General features: G+C 38.1%; 1 protein-coding gene across 3 annotated transcripts in view; it reads right to left on the bottom strand.

Annotated features, from left to right (window-relative positions):
* Window positions 1-15,802, bottom strand: part of PLCB1 (phospholipase C beta 1) — a 676,011-nt gene that overhangs the window by 647,999 nt on the left and 12,210 nt on the right. For all 3 annotated transcript variants that reach the window (XM_045086010.1, XM_045086011.1, XM_045086012.1), the window contains exon 2: window positions 10,435-10,512. In XM_045086010.1, the coding sequence (XP_044941945.1) occupies window positions 10,435-10,512 (78 nt within the window). The remainder of the gene's footprint in view (window positions 1-10,434; window positions 10,513-15,802) is intronic.

A 15,802-nucleotide genomic window follows, 5' to 3' on the forward strand; every position in this document is an offset into this window, starting at 1 on the left:
GTACAGTATAGGGAATATTATTCAATCATAGACAAGTAATTCAAAATCTTGTAGGGCCTCTGGGTGCTCAAGCTGAGTATTACTTCTGATAGAAATTAGGCCACGGACAGGAAAGGTAGAGTGAGCACATCCTCTCAGGAAGTCTACGGACTTAATTTGTGATGTCAGCTTGCTTTCTGTCAGTGTTCACCTTGCTGCACATTAGAAGCAAATGAACAGCTTTCCCCGAGAAAGTCCAATGGCCTGACCAGACCCCGGAACAATGAAGTCAGCTTCTCTGTGGGGTACAGCCCAGGAATCAGCATTTTTGAAGCTCTCCCGGTGACCTCAATGTGCAGCTCAACTTGAGAATCACCTCAGACTGTTGGCCTCTTCTCACAAATGTAAACCTACTGAGGTTTCTCTTCAGACAAATCTCATAAGAAAAACTAACTTTACACATTAAACAGGTCCTTTAAAAAGCAAATGATTGGGTGCCTGGGTGGCTCAGTGGGTTAAGCCCTGCCTTTGATTCAGGTCATGATCTCAGGGTCCTGGGATCGAGTCCCGCATCAGGCTCTCTGCTCAGCAGGGAGCCTGATTCCCTCTCTCTCTCTGCCTGCTTCTCTGTCTACTTGTGATCTCTCTCTGTAAAATAAGTAAATAAAAAAATTTTTTTAATGTTAAAAAAAAAAAGCAAATGGTTAAGAGCCAGGACATACAACCAGACTACCTGGATTCTAATCCTGCCTCTACTAGTAGCCAACCATATGACCAGGGGTCATTACTTGATCTCTGTGTACATGCCAATGCCTGTACCTGTATATGGGTATAATAATAGCACTATCGTCATAGGCTTTTGGAAAAGATTAAATGAGTGTGTCTGTGTACGCATATGTGTATTGGAACAGTGGCTTGTGGAAAATATCACAGACGTGTTTGCTATTATTGGTGACAATGGTAGCCATGATAAGAACGATAATTAAAAGGTACGTGCAAATTGGATTCATGCATATTAAAAAATGTATTTATTATATTTGAACACCAACTTACTAATAAAATGATTGCTCAAGGTTCATGTTTTTCCATTTTTAAATCAGTTGACCAAAACAAACGATGATAAGATAGGGAAAAAATGGAGGAGAAATAACTAATAATATTCTTATTTTAGTCTATTTTGACTGTGGTAAGTGCTTAAATGACTCAACTGTCCATCTAAATTTATTTTACCAGAAGGGGGAAGGGGGAAGACTTGTCTTGCTGATTCAGTACAGAAAAGGCTTAACAAGGACCCCATGGGTAAGATCAAACCACCTTGGATTGGCAAGAGAAGGAACCAGAGAACAATCAAAAACACTCACTCTACCTACAACGTCTGTAAATCAAACAAAAGAGCAAAACAAGTATCTGGAAATTCTATTCATAACAAAGGCAAACACATTTTCCACATAACAGGAAGTAAAATTAAGAACAATATACCAAATGTATTTCTTCCACACATTCCTCCAATCTAGTGCCTTAAACTAATGTTGGTATCAACAGGTACAAATATCCCATTATATATAGCCTCATTGCAGGGAAAGCACACAATTTAATTTTTCCTTGCAAGACTGGGAAGAACCAAATAACAGCAACTCATAAAACTGAGGCACAATTTTTAATTAAATTATATTAGGAGTAAATTCTTTTGAATTTAAAGCCAGGGCGTTTTGTATTTCTCAACTCTGACCACAGCGGCTTCGAACACGCATTGCCATGGTTATTGGCATGATGAAGTGCAGTGAAGGGGGACATGAAAATCGTATCAATGCACTTTTACTTTACAAACAACCCCCAACAAACCGCAAAGCCGCTGTTTCATAATCACCACCCTGGTTTCAAAAGACATTTGAAGAGGTGACATTTCAGTCAGAAATTGTGCTAAAAATCCACGAAACACAATCTCCAAGAAAAATTTGTGAGAGGTTCCATCATAATAACATTTCTTCTTGTGTTGTGTCTACATAACCCAAGCAATCATCACATTTGGTTATCGTATACTAGCTAGAGTTCACTGAGGAAAAAACTCTGGGGCTCCTGGCGGTGAGAAGAAGGTAGTGTTGAGAATAAGTGGAGCTTAATCTAGAAGTGGGTTTGATGAGGAGAGGTTCATTCCTCAGCAATCAAACAAACCAATGACTATCTCAATTACACTTGAAAACACTACAGCTCTACTCTCTGAGGATCTGACCAGCATAGAAGCAGAAGGGCTGCCTGATGTCAGGATAGCTGGGACAATCCTAAAATGATTTATCTTAGGAAAAATGACACAACCATGGTGGAGTCCAATTCTTCTTGTGAATAATACCTTTTCCTCTTATCCAAGGGTTTTAAATCATCTTAAAGTTTATTCCATAAGATGCTTCAGATTCCCGAGGGTCCAAGAAACTTTCACCTATGATGGAGTATTTATTAATGAGTTATCCTCAGAGGAAAATCCTTCTAAACAATAAATCCCTTCTTTTGCCTTCCATGGCTCTGTTCCCAAAACATTATGAAATATATAAATAAACATCTTGTGTGCCCAAACAGACCTAAGTTTCAATGCTTTAGATCAAAAGACCACAGCTCTGTCTAAACAGAACACGAGTCACTATTACCTTGAAGGAGAAAGAAAAAACAAAACAGATATATTTAAAAATACACATAAACAGATGATCACCTGGCCTTCAAAACAGCACATTTGTGGTCTCTAATAATTACTTAGAGACACTAATTATTTAGTCAGAAACTAGGGTTTATTATATGCCAATAATAAAAAGCTACCACACATAACCTTGAGGGTGTTATGCCAAGTGATATAAGCTATGGAAAGACAAACACTGCATGGTATCACTTACACGTGGTTATCTTAAAAAATTAATAAATAAATAAGTCAAACTCTGAACTCACAGAAACACTACAAAAGTGGATGCTAGGGCCTGGGGTGGGGGTGGGGTAGAGGAAATAAGGAGAGGCTGATGAAAGAGCTACCTTTCAGCTAGAAGATTAATAAGGTCTGAGGATCTAATGTAAAACATGGTAACTACAGTTGAAAACACTGTCATGTATAATTGAAATTTCCTGAAAGTAGAACTTAAATGTTTTCACACAAACAAAAAAATAAATCCGTGAGGTGATGGATGTGTTAATTAATTCCACAAGGACTCTTTCGCAATGTATATGTATATTAAATCTCCACGATGTATGCTTTAAATATCCTACAATTTTATTTGTCAGTAAATTATTAACTAATCAATATACCCCCATAAAGCTGAAATTTTTAAAACTAAAATTAAATTTTAAAAATTGAATTAAAAAAAAAACAACCCACAGAGGATTGAAAGTTTACAAAGTGCCAGGCATTGTGTTACTCCCTTCACATAATACACTTAACAACAACCTTAAAAAGTAATACCCCATCTTGCAGATGAACAAATCCCAGGCTTAGATTGTAAAGAAATTTCAGCCAAGGTCATTCATTTCATAAGGTTGAGCAAAAGCTCAAACCCAGATCTGTCTAACTCCAGAGTTGGTTTTCTTAACCAGCTTGCAGGCTCCCAAATTATGGCTGTTTTAAGAAAACTGCTTGGCTTAAAACAAAAGTATTCATCTAATAGATTCCAGTGCCTCTTACTAAGAAATCCTCTTAATGCCCTTAATTAGGGGGCATCTATATTAAGACATCAAGCATTAAGCATCTATATTAAGCAGTTCCTAGAGACGGATTCTAGTAAAATTAGCTTATTTTAGAGGTGGTTCCAGGACACATCAGGAGTGAGGAACTGAGAAAGGAAAAGAAGGAAGGACATAACGGTGTGTTTGCGTGCCAGTCACCCCTGTGGATAAATGGGATTAATCCCACCAAAGAATGCTGGGAAGAAAAACATAAAGCTTGCACCTTTGAGTTATCCCACCCAAGAAGTGAGAGAACAGAGATATTTACCTATCAAACTCCTTGGGTTAGAGTGGGTGTTAATTCCCAGGGTCTTCCAGGGTGCCAAAGTGAGCTCTAGGGACCAGAAACAGCGAAAGAATGCAAGTGCTGGCCACTAGGAGTCAACCTGGGCCATATGGAGTAGTAAGGACTTGGGTACAGACTTCATGCTGCATCGAACTATCAGTTTCTTCAATAATGGTGAAGCCCGGGCACCTGGGTGGCTCAGTGGGTTAAGCCGCTGCCTTCGGCTCAGGTCATGATCTCAGGGTCCTGGGATCGAGTCCCGCATCAGGCTCCCTGCTTAGCAGGGAGCCTGCTTCCCTCTCTCTCTCTCTGCCTGCCTCTCTGCCTACTTGTGATCTCTGTCAAATAAATAAAAATAAAAAAAATTTTTTAAATCTTAAAAAATAAATAAATAAATAATGGTGAAGGCATTCGGAGAAAGTGAAGGAAAAGAGTCAGTCACTAGATGATGCTGGTTAGTTAGTAATGACTGGTATACTGCTCCAGGCCAAAGAATGATCCCAGCCCTCAGAACGCAATCCTCACATGCATTTTGCTGTTTTCTGAGGTAATTTCAGTTATTGTTTCAGACTCTGGGGAAAGTTACGGAATAAAAATGAACAGAGTTCATTTTTTTTAAGTTTATAACCACATTATTGTACTCAATAGACTCATATCCCACTTACCATACACAAGAAAGGTCAAAATTGTCTGGAATATACCAGTGTGCCCCAAAGAAGAACCACCATTGCTAAATGATGGTTATTGTACTATGTGGTGCCTGGCAGTTCTTTATGAAGGCCAGACTAAGTTTTTAATAGGATATTCCTAGAGTTTCTTGTGGAGATCTATGATTCATCATTTAGAATATCTGTGAACCCTGGACACTCATGCTGAAAAAAAACATCATTGAGGCTTATGTAAATATTTAATTTTTAAACTTTCTTTTGAACTCCTTATGGAAATTTAAAATTACCATAAGAGAAGACAGTCTATACTTGTCATTAATAGAAACTTAATCATTGCTCTGTACAAGGATCCAAATGGTGTCTCATGCAAATCACAGACCAGAAGAAAACGGCAGATGAGGCAGATGGTAGAGTCCATTCCTCCTGTCCTAAGTCCCTCAAAATGACTCAATATGCAGGTACAAATTTATGTCTACGAACTAGGGTTATGGGTAAACAGAAAGGGAGTTGTACTTATTACATCAGAAAGTGTGAAAAGCATTAGATAAAAAGGGAAAAAATGAAGTGGGAAATGACATCCCTGAAGATCATAGGCATTAAAACATAGGAGCAGATCTATGGGCCGAAGTGGTGGTGAAGGGGTCAGTACCTGGAACACAATAGGACCATCAACTCAGATCAACCCCGACACCTCAGCTCCCACCTCCCACCTCCCACCTCCTGAACTACAAGAAAACCACAGGAGAAAGAGTGTGGTTCCAACCAAAAGGGACAGGGAACCACCAACACATAGGGCTACTCACTTAAAAAGAAATTAAATTTAGAGCCCCACTCACATTAGTCCTCAAAACCCATTACATGATAGCTATGGTCCAGATGCTTGTGTCCTCCCCAGCCCCTGACCCAAATTCATACGCTGAAACCCTAATGCCCAAAGATGGGATTAGAAGGTGGGGTCTTTAGGCGGTGCTTAGGTCTTGAGAGCAGGGTCCTCAAGGATGCAATTAGTGCTTTTAAAAAGAGGCTCCAGAGATCTCTCCAGTCCCTTCCATGTGAAGATACAAGGAGAAGTCTGCAACTTGGAAGAGAGCCCTGACCTTGGACTCCAGCCTCCAGAACTGTAGAAATAAATTCCTGTCCTGTGATAGCAGCTTGAACAGAATAAGATTAGAAACTTAAATTAATAATAATGATGGCCATAAGGATGAGGAATAAGACAGTCCTTAAGGAAAGCAAAAACAAAAAACAAACAAACAAACAAAAATGTGAATATGTCAAAATTGAAAATGGCAAGTCATCTTTTGCCATGCCTAAGTTAAAAATTGAGAAATTCAAAGACAAACCACAAACAGGAAGAAAGTATTTGCAACATCTATAACAGCTAAAGGATTAACATCTAGAATACATAGAAAACTCTCAATATAAGGCAAAGGATACAAGATTTATGTAACAGGAAACAGGAACAGTCCATAAATGTATAAAAATACGCACAGCTTACCAGCAAGTTAGACACTGGCAAATTAAAACAAAGAGATACAACCGTTGCATCAGATTGGCAAAAATAAAATGTTTCTTAATAGTGTTGGTGGGGCCTGAGGAAACAGTTCCTGTCGCACAAGACTAGCAGGGTTATAAAGTGATGCAACTATTCACTAAAATTTAGGATATGTATAGCCTTCAATCAGCAATTGTAGTTTCGAGAAGTTACTTCAGGGAACCCCTGACCCAAATACCCAGAGTGGGAGACACGGGCTAACTATTTCTGTATACTGCAGGATTGTTTTCTATAGCCCCAAACTAGAAACAAAGGCCAAACAGTCCGTCAATGAGAGATTATCACTAAATAAAATTTAGTAATACAGTCGATGGGATATGGATTTAAAACTATGAGGTAAATATGCAGGTACTTACATGAAAAGTTCTCTAAGACACATTATAAAGTAAAACACAGGTTCATGGAACAGTAAAAATAGTATGATGGTATTTAGGGTACAAACAATCATAAACATTTCCATAGTTACTCATGTAAAATTCCTTCAGAGGATATCTGGAAAGGTATCACGAAGCTGATAGTGGCGGTTGACTTCTAGTCAGAAGACTAAGACTGGGGTCAGAGATGGAAAGGGCATAAGGACATTTATACTGCTTCACTCTCTTAACACAAAGATCGTATTTGTGTATTATTCATAAAGTTAAAGATAATTAAAATCTGTAATTTAAAAAAAAGTATCAGGAGTCCTTCACTTAGAAATGTCTATTCTTCCTCCTATTTCTTTTCAATTTAATGTAATTATGTGCTCCCCTTCCATCTCCCCCCAAGCTCCTCTTCTAAAGATACAAGGAGGAGCCCACTGAGCTGCACTGGAAGTCTTGGATCCCAACTAGTAGTAGCTAGTTTTATTTTTACACCAATCTTGGCACAGAAGCAGGAAATCAAGTTGCAAGGCAAAGGTCTACTTTGTTTCATCTTCTAGGAGGATAGGTTTGTAATAGCTCTTTAACATTGACTTCTTTTTTTCTTTTTGGCTTCTCCTCCAAACTTGTGAGGCAGATTCCTCTAGTACTTAAATGATTTTTGTGGCTAACACTTCCTGTGTTTGTTCCCGGTCCCAGTATGGGACCAACAAAAAGGCATAGCCTCATGTTGGCAACCTCTTAAATACTCTGGCTGTGCAGGCGCCCCTTCCCACCCACAATCACAAAAAAAGCTCATCCTCTTCCCATACTATACACTGACATAAGAAAAACCCCCGTGCTCAAAACAGTCCTATTCGGAAACTTCTTGTTGCTACTTATAGTCACTAAGATGTACAGAGCCAACAGTAAAGAAGAAAGTGATTAAAATAAGTTCAGAGCTGGTACAAAGTATGAACATTTATCCCTTAAGATCATGTTCATATGTATCTGCTTCCACCAGCCCCAAATAGTCTTTCAATGTTTCACCAAAGCACATGTTTGCTACCTAAAAATTACTTTCTACTATTTCCAGATTTTAATTCCTAAATCTATCTCCTTTGCTCCCTGTCTTCTTTGCCACCTATCATTTCTGTGATGAAAAAATCGAAGCAGGAGTTAGAGGAAGGGAGCATGTCACCGTCCATAAAGGGTGAAATGGGGGACTATAGCATCACCTATACGATGGTGTGATGCATCATGGAGTATCATATAGCCTCTACAGGAGAGAAGACATGGCTGAGACATTGTGTAAAATGTGAACATTTTCCTCCACAGCTATAAAAAGAAAGATCTCATTACAAGAGCTTCTTTACTAAGAGCTTCTTAAAGCCACTCAGCTCACCTCTGAGCAGACCAGGTGTTGCTCGGGCACAGGTTTCACGGCAAAGGAAAAACAAGGTGGGGAGAAGCCCAAAAGTGGCTGAGAAGCCCCTTATCGTAAATACCAACGCAAGCTTCCAAATCCACAGAAAACACAGTGCATAAAGTCGATGAATAAGCTTTAAAGTTTATTGTTTTCCCTCTGAGACATGGTCTCTATAATACATGGGAAAGATTCACATCACTAAGAGTCATTGCTAGAAAAAAATATTTTAAAGAAAATGGGCCTCTAAGTAACACACGGCCAGGTATCATCCGATGATCTTATGCAAAAACATGGACTAAAAGCTTGGCTTGCCATCCTCATTGAGAGCATCATCTTCTAATATATCACTTATACCCGTCCATCTCCTAGAAGTGGATGTATCACTCTTTCTTGCTCCAAGACCAGGCTTAAAGCCAGAAGAAAATAACAAACTTAGAAGCATGAAAAGTTTAATTTTTTTTTCTTAAATCCTCTCATCTTTTGTATACTGATATATGATCATTGACTAGAAAATAAACCTCCTAACTCTGATATATGACTGAGGGATAACTTAGGTATTTAAAAAGTGAGAAATGAAATTTACCATCTCTTGGCAGAACTGTAAGATTAATATCCATGAGAGGGAAAGTAATAAAGAGATAAAAGGAATTGCTGCCACATTATTTGTTTCAATTGGTCATAAACAGCATCACAACCAAGAGAAAATGGTTGTTGCAAAAAATTGAAAGAAATTTTCCTACACCTGAAAATAGGCCTAAGTCAAATTCCTGGGTTCACAGAACAATAGAGATGCATCAAAGAACCTTCTGTCCTAAACCCTTTTTCTTTCTTAAGCAAAGAAATATTTATGATTAGCCTTAGAAGAGAGCTTAACTGAGTTGCCATGAATTATTAAAAAACCCCAAAATACCTTCTCTTGCTTTTATAGAAGCTTGATTTACAAGCTGAAAAATCAAACTGACAGTTTAGTCTCTTGTACAAATACCCAACCTCTAAAAATGCCCTAAGCATTATAAATATATCTTTCATGAATATAGCTTCAACAGTTCTAAAAATAGCCTTTAGGAGGGGGGGAAACAACTCTTTCAAGCCATTGTTTTATACATAACAGCAGGAAACCAAACAGAATGTCAAAGCCAAAGTGATTAACACACCCAGTAATAAACATGAACATTAAGTAGGAAATCTTACTCAAATACATTTTTTTTTTTTTTACATTAGCTTGGAGTCTACGGTGTAGCCCTGCCTGCATCTATGGCCAGAGATGATTCCAGCGTACCCATATTTAGAAATTAACTTCAAGGCTAAAAGGCTAAAATTCACCTTTTGGATGAGTGTAAACAGGCATGTCCAGGACTGGCTCAGGGAGCCAGACAGCACTGTCCACTACCCTGGGGGTTTCCCCCAGGCTCCACCTTGACCCCAAACATGTCATTGCAAAAGGTTAGTTCCATACCACTACTCACAGGTTAAGTTGAGGTTGTCCTCAAGGCAGAAGGGAAGACTGACAAATTCCAATAACTTTGGCTATAGAGACCTAACTCAGGGATGTGAAAAGACTAACAGTCCTTCACAAGGTGATACCAGGTATTTTATTGGTTTCCATATGTATTTAGCACAATCAATAAAACTTACCCATATCTCCAAATAATAGAATTTATAAGGTCAAAAATATTCTGCATTCTATAGCCTCATGGGTTCAGGTACAGAACCATGGCATTCATTTTCTCTTGAATAACTACTTTCTATGAATTTTTTTTCTGCCTATTAAATTCCAAATAAATCTTGAAATTTGCAGACATTCTACTTTTTAAGAATTCAAGATGGAATCATCTCATTTGGTTTCATAGTAAATGAGATCCTAAATTCATCTCAATTGGTTTCATAGTTAATGAGATCCTAAATTCATGATGTGGTAGACAGGAAGCTCAAATGAAAAAAACAAATCCTGAAAAACTGAAGGTATGAGCTAAAAGGATCATATTCTTAAATTTTCTAATGTGAACAAATGATCATGACCCAATTCCTCCCGAGGCTGGAAGAACTCTTTAATAAGCAGCCAAGGGGAGAAGGAAGAGAAAAGGAAAGCCAAACTCATAGTCATTTGGATCAAAAGTAATTTTCTTATCATTTTTCTTTATTCTTGATGAACCAACCTGAAGGGGGGACTTAAGTCCCTAATGCTGGCTAATTTTCTTCTACAACAAAATGTCATTCACATGTCCATGTTCTTGTCCTGAAAAAATACCAATTGATCTAGGATTTAGCATATCTAATACTTCGGACTAGTCCTTGGAAAATCCTAAGACATGTCCACCTTAGGGATTCTAAGTAGAATCTTAAAGTAAATTACAAAGTGTCAACCATGAAATGGATATACTTAAGGTGACTTGTAGGTACAAGGATATACTTGTAGGTAACTTAAACACTTGGCAATCAGCAACCAATTGGAAAATGTAAGGAAGACATATCTCATTTTTTACCTTGTTTTGATCGGTCCAGTAAAAGAAAAATCCCTGAGGGTCAGTCCTCAAAATAATTGGAGTGACAATAGCAGAGTCCTAGAAATTAAGAAAAAAACATGAATATTAACATATATCACTGTAGAAAGTCCTATCCAGGCGCTGTTTAACAAGTAGTAATTGTTAAGGGTTTCTCCAAGGTCGCCAAGGATTAGTAAAAGTTTCAAAAAAATAGACAAGGAATCCTAACTTCACAGCATTATTAATTATGTAACTAAGCTTCTTTACTAGTAATTAGAATATCTGTGCATTACTTGTAAAGAAAAAGCCCAGCGATGCATATATTTATTATGACAAATTGACATGTTTTCAATTAAAAAGCGATATCTACTTTTCCAAATATTTTTAAGATTAAACACCATTACCTATTTTATATATGTAAAATTAATTAAAACCCGTGCTTGAAGGTAACATTTTAAATTACATTTGTGCTATAAAATGATCTTTAATTGTACTAAGGAGAGTAAACATACTCTGGGCATTGCTGTTTCCAAGGTAACAGTAAATAAGCCCATGGTCTACATTTTCCCAAAGATATACACTAAATTGTTGCAAATTTAAATTTCATAAGATAAAATAAAACATCACAAGCAAACAGTCTTTGGAGTTTAAAGCATGCACATTATAAAGCATGCACTGTAATTATAATATTAAACATTTCTAAAATATGTGTTCTTTTCTTTTGGCAATTTTCAGAAAGGCATACCATCTGCACAAGAAAACACATGTCACTGGATATGGATTTTTATTCTGAAATACTTGGGCTTTTGCAGGAATTACACTTTTAAAAGGGATGTAAATCACCAGTTAATTTCAGGTTTTTCATACACATATAGGATATGGCACATTCTCTACCTGATCAAAAAGACTTATAATGAAAATTAGAACTTGCAGAAATAATTGTGGGAACAGAGGATTGTTTTCCCGATGGGAGGAACATAGCAATGGTTTTAGTCTACATGGTGAGTCTTATCATAAAGCTAGGTTCTGATGGGGATGACTGTCCCCAATGAGTGGGCTGAGTTTACACAACTACAACTGAAAACAAAAAACAAAATAATAATATCTACCTCAGAGGGTCTCTGTGAGAACTAAAGAGGATAATTTGGGTAAAGTACTTGGATGAAACGCTTGGCTCATAAAATTATTTATTATTAGTGGATTATGCTTAAAACTATTAAAATAGTAAATGAAAATTTATCATGGCCTTTTTTTTATTATCATGGTTCATACCATACAGAACTCAGCATTTGTAAGGATAAAGTTCAGTGGCATTAGGTATATTCACACTGCTGTGCAGCCATTGCCACATCCATTTCCAGAACTTTTTCATCTTCCCAACTGGAATCCCACACTCATTAAACACAAACTCCCCATTCCCTCCTCCGGCAATGCCCTCGCAATCTCCACCTACTTCCTGTCTCTATGAATTTGACTCATCTAGGTACCTCATACAAGTAGAATCATACAATATTTATTCTTTTGTGACTGGTTGATTTTGTGACTGGCATCATGTGTTCAAGGGGTCATCCGTGTTGTAGCTAGCAGGTGTCAGAATTTCCTTCCTTTGTAAGGCTGAATAATATTCTATTGTATGCACATATCTACCCATCTGTCAATGGACATTTGGGTAGTTTCCACCCTTTGGCTGTTGCGAAGAATGCTGCTATGAACACAGCTTCACAAATATCTGAATCCCTGTCTTCAGCTGTTTTATACCCAGCAATGAAATAGCCAGATCATTGGATAGTCCTGTTTTAAGTTTTTGAGGCACTGCCATCCTGTTTTATCCTGATATACTTAAGATGTATTCTTAATGTGCAGTTTGCAAACTCTCTTTTACAAGGATTGTGTTGTTGCTTGGAAATTCAGCTGGAATTTTAAGATTTCAAAATCACTTCTAAATGTTAAAAAAAAAAAGGCATTTGAAAACAAATTTAATATGATAATGAAAGAACAATTTTTAAAATAGTTTAAGTTGCTTCTATGAGATTATGGACATAAAAGGTAACAGCAATATTTGCAATAAATCACAGCAGTATTTTCAGGTCTGCTTTATCACCTCTCATCCTCTAGAGTCGGGCAAAATGAAACTTTGAGACAAGCCGCACACAGCCCTCATCCCCACTTCCGGTGAATCTGGAATTAACCTGTAGTTTTTAACGTATTGTTCCAGGTCAGTTCCTTTTCTTATCAGAGTGTCTCACAAGAGCATCTGACAAGATTCTAATCTGGCTCTTGGTGACAATTCACTGCAAGGATCCCAGACAATGAAATATTTAAACTCAACAAGGTAAACCTACTCAAATTTATATTTTAGAACACTGTACTAGTCTGCCTCACTTGCTTCTGATACTGCTATTTCTATCTTTTTCCTTCTCCTCCTTCAAGATTAGAGCTCCTTTGTTCAATATTTTCTTGACCCCACTCTTCCAGCCACGGTCCTTCTGCTAAATGATCATTTATATCAGCTACCTGTCTGCTTCCTCCATAATCACCTCTAACATTCCAAGATCAGCTGGAACCTGGCAGTCTTGCCATCCAAGGCAGGACTTGACCCAGAAATACATGAATATCCATTTTCAATTCCACCTGCTTTTTTCCCACCTCCCACATAGCTGCAAGTGTCTATATTCTCTCCGTACCAAAGTAGCCACTCAACCCAGATCACAAGTATTCTTAATTGTCAGAACATATGCTCCAGTTTGAAGTTTGAAATATATGGTCATCCTTCATTTCCAAGGCAACTGCAAAGAGACTATAACTCTTGCCGCATTTTACTGCAGAAAAATGGAGACAACTCTCCAAAGGTCTATTTTTTTTTTATTTCTCTCCATCAGTACCCATAAGACATGGATTCCATTTAAGACAGTGGTTTTCAAATTTCCGGGTGCATCAGATTTACTAAAAGGATTTGCTAAAACAGATTCCTGGGCCCCTTCCCCATCATTTCTCATTCAGTAGATTACAGGTAGAGCCTGAAAACGTGCATTTCTTTCTTTCTTTCCTCCCCCCCCCCCACTATTTTATTTATTTATTTATTTATTTATTTATTTTTCAGAGAGAGAGAGAGAGAGAACAGGCTTAGAGAACAGCAGGAAAAGCAGATTCCTGCTGAGCAAGGAGGCCCCTGCAGGACTCCACCCAGGAGCCCTGGATCATGACCTGAGCTGAAGGCAGAGGCTTAAATGACTGAACCAGGCAGGCATTCCAAAAACATGCATTTCTAGTAAGCCCTCAGTGCTGCTGCCATCGGTGCTGCTGGTCCAGGGACCACACACTTTGAGATCAACTCAGACAGGCATACAATGGGCAAAGCTTTGGGTCAGGAACACAGTGATATGAAGTCCCAAGGAGAACCGATGAGCTCAGAATGCAGACAAAACTGTGCCGCTAAGAATCCAGTTTTAACTTGCTTATTGCAGGTTATAAGGTTTTGTTTTGGTTTTTTCCCAATAAACATCTGCCTTGAAAAGAGAACACCAGTAAACATACCTGTCTTATGTAATAGTGGGTAATGCACAGTAAATTTCCATTTACTTCTCTTTATTTGATAGAAACTATTTTACTCGCATCCCTAGCTCATCAACAGATCCACAGTGAGACTAATATAATAATATAAGAACTTGCTGCTTTGCAACTTGGTTTTTTTTCATTATTGCCCCACTAAGAAGCCCTTTTAGACATCTGTTTTTCTACCTTAATGAAATTTTAATATCACAGATGCTCTTATCTATTTATGTGTCGTATGTATGTCTTTATACAAAATTTAAAAAGATATTTTTTTGTCCCTCAAGACCATTTTTCAGTTATTTTGGAGGTGATTTGGCACCAGTTGAGAATCCATACTCTGTGTTTGCATGTCCATGATGGACTCACTGAACCCTTACAATGTGACTAGTTCAACTGAGATGTGCTGTACTATTTCAAAGACAAGGAATGAAAGCAGGAATATAAAATACCTCATTAATAATTATTGATTATATATTGATATAAACATATTGGGTTAAATAAACTCTGTTCTACCTGTTTCTTTTTACCTTTTTTAATATGGCTCCTAGAAAATGTTAAATTTCCTAAGTGGCTTACAGTGTATTTCTATTGGGTAACGCAGCTCTAAAACTTTTGGAGAAACCAGGTTTCTCATTCGTAGGGAAATGTTTTTTACAAAACAAACTTGGTCAAATAATCCCATCTAGCCAGTTCCAGGTTTTTTCCATTTACGCAGTTATCATCCAGTTTTAACATCTAAGTAGCACAAAACAAATCTGGTTGCTTCTCTAAGCGTCAATTCTTCAAATATCTGAATAGAGCCAGTACGCTGCCATCCCTTGAGCCAAATACTCTGCCAGGTAGAGGTATGCGGTGGGCTGAATTGTGCCCCCCACAAAAAATTTATATGTTGAAATCCTAACCCCAGTTCCTCAAAATAAATGTCACCATCTTCAGAGTCTGTACACAGGTGATTACATTAAAAGGAGGTCACAAGGGTGGGCCCAAATCCAATGAGGCTGGCGTCCTTACAGAAGAGGAAATTTGGACACAGAAACAGAAGACAAAGTGGCAACACAGGGAAAAGTCGGCCAACCCCCAGTCTAGTCCATTGGCCTGAACAGATGCTTCCCTCAGGGCCCAAAAGGAAGGAACCAGCTCTGCCACACCTTGATCTCAGATTTCTAGCCTCCAAAACTGTGAGAAAATCAATTTCTGTTGTTTAAACCCCCCAGTCTATGGAACTTTGTAACGGCAGCTCTAGCAAAATCATGCAGAGAAATCCCCCTAAACTTCACCCACAGACCCTGAGTCCCATTATCAGAAACTACGGGCCCTCGTTGACCACAATCCCAACTCCACAGTGATTCTATGTTTTTATGCTGTTACAAGAGAACACATATGAATAAAAACATGCACTTCTAAAATTAATCACTATTATAGAGTCAACAAGGAAAGATAACAATGTTCCAGAGGGACTGCCCAAGACCTGCGTCAGGGAAAAGGAGAGCCAAAGATGGCAAATACATACACTGCGGGAAAAACAGTGGTGTAGAGGGTGGAAAAGAATTCTAAGGGTCACACAGAAAAGCAGATGTGTTCGCATCAAACAAGGGCAATGCAGCCCTAACTATGCCCACAAAAAATAAAAATAAAACAGTAAAGGATGCTATGGTATTGGCTTAGGGCCAGTAATGTCAGACTTCTACATGCATCAGCATTGATGGGAATTTCCTTCCACAGGTCTATCCAGTCTGAAATGTCCCCCCCAAACAAAGAAAAGCAGAGGAGGTCTGGACCAGGTCCAGAAGAGAAGATGCAAAAAAGTGGCAAGAAG

This window comes from Mustela putorius, unplaced genomic scaffold, assembly GCF_011764305.1.
Source record: "Mustela putorius furo isolate JIRA1106 unplaced genomic scaffold, ASM1176430v1.1 tig00000874_pilon_pilon_pilon, whole genome shotgun sequence".
NCBI classification, from domain to species: Eukaryota; Metazoa; Chordata; class Mammalia; order Carnivora; family Mustelidae; genus Mustela; species Mustela putorius.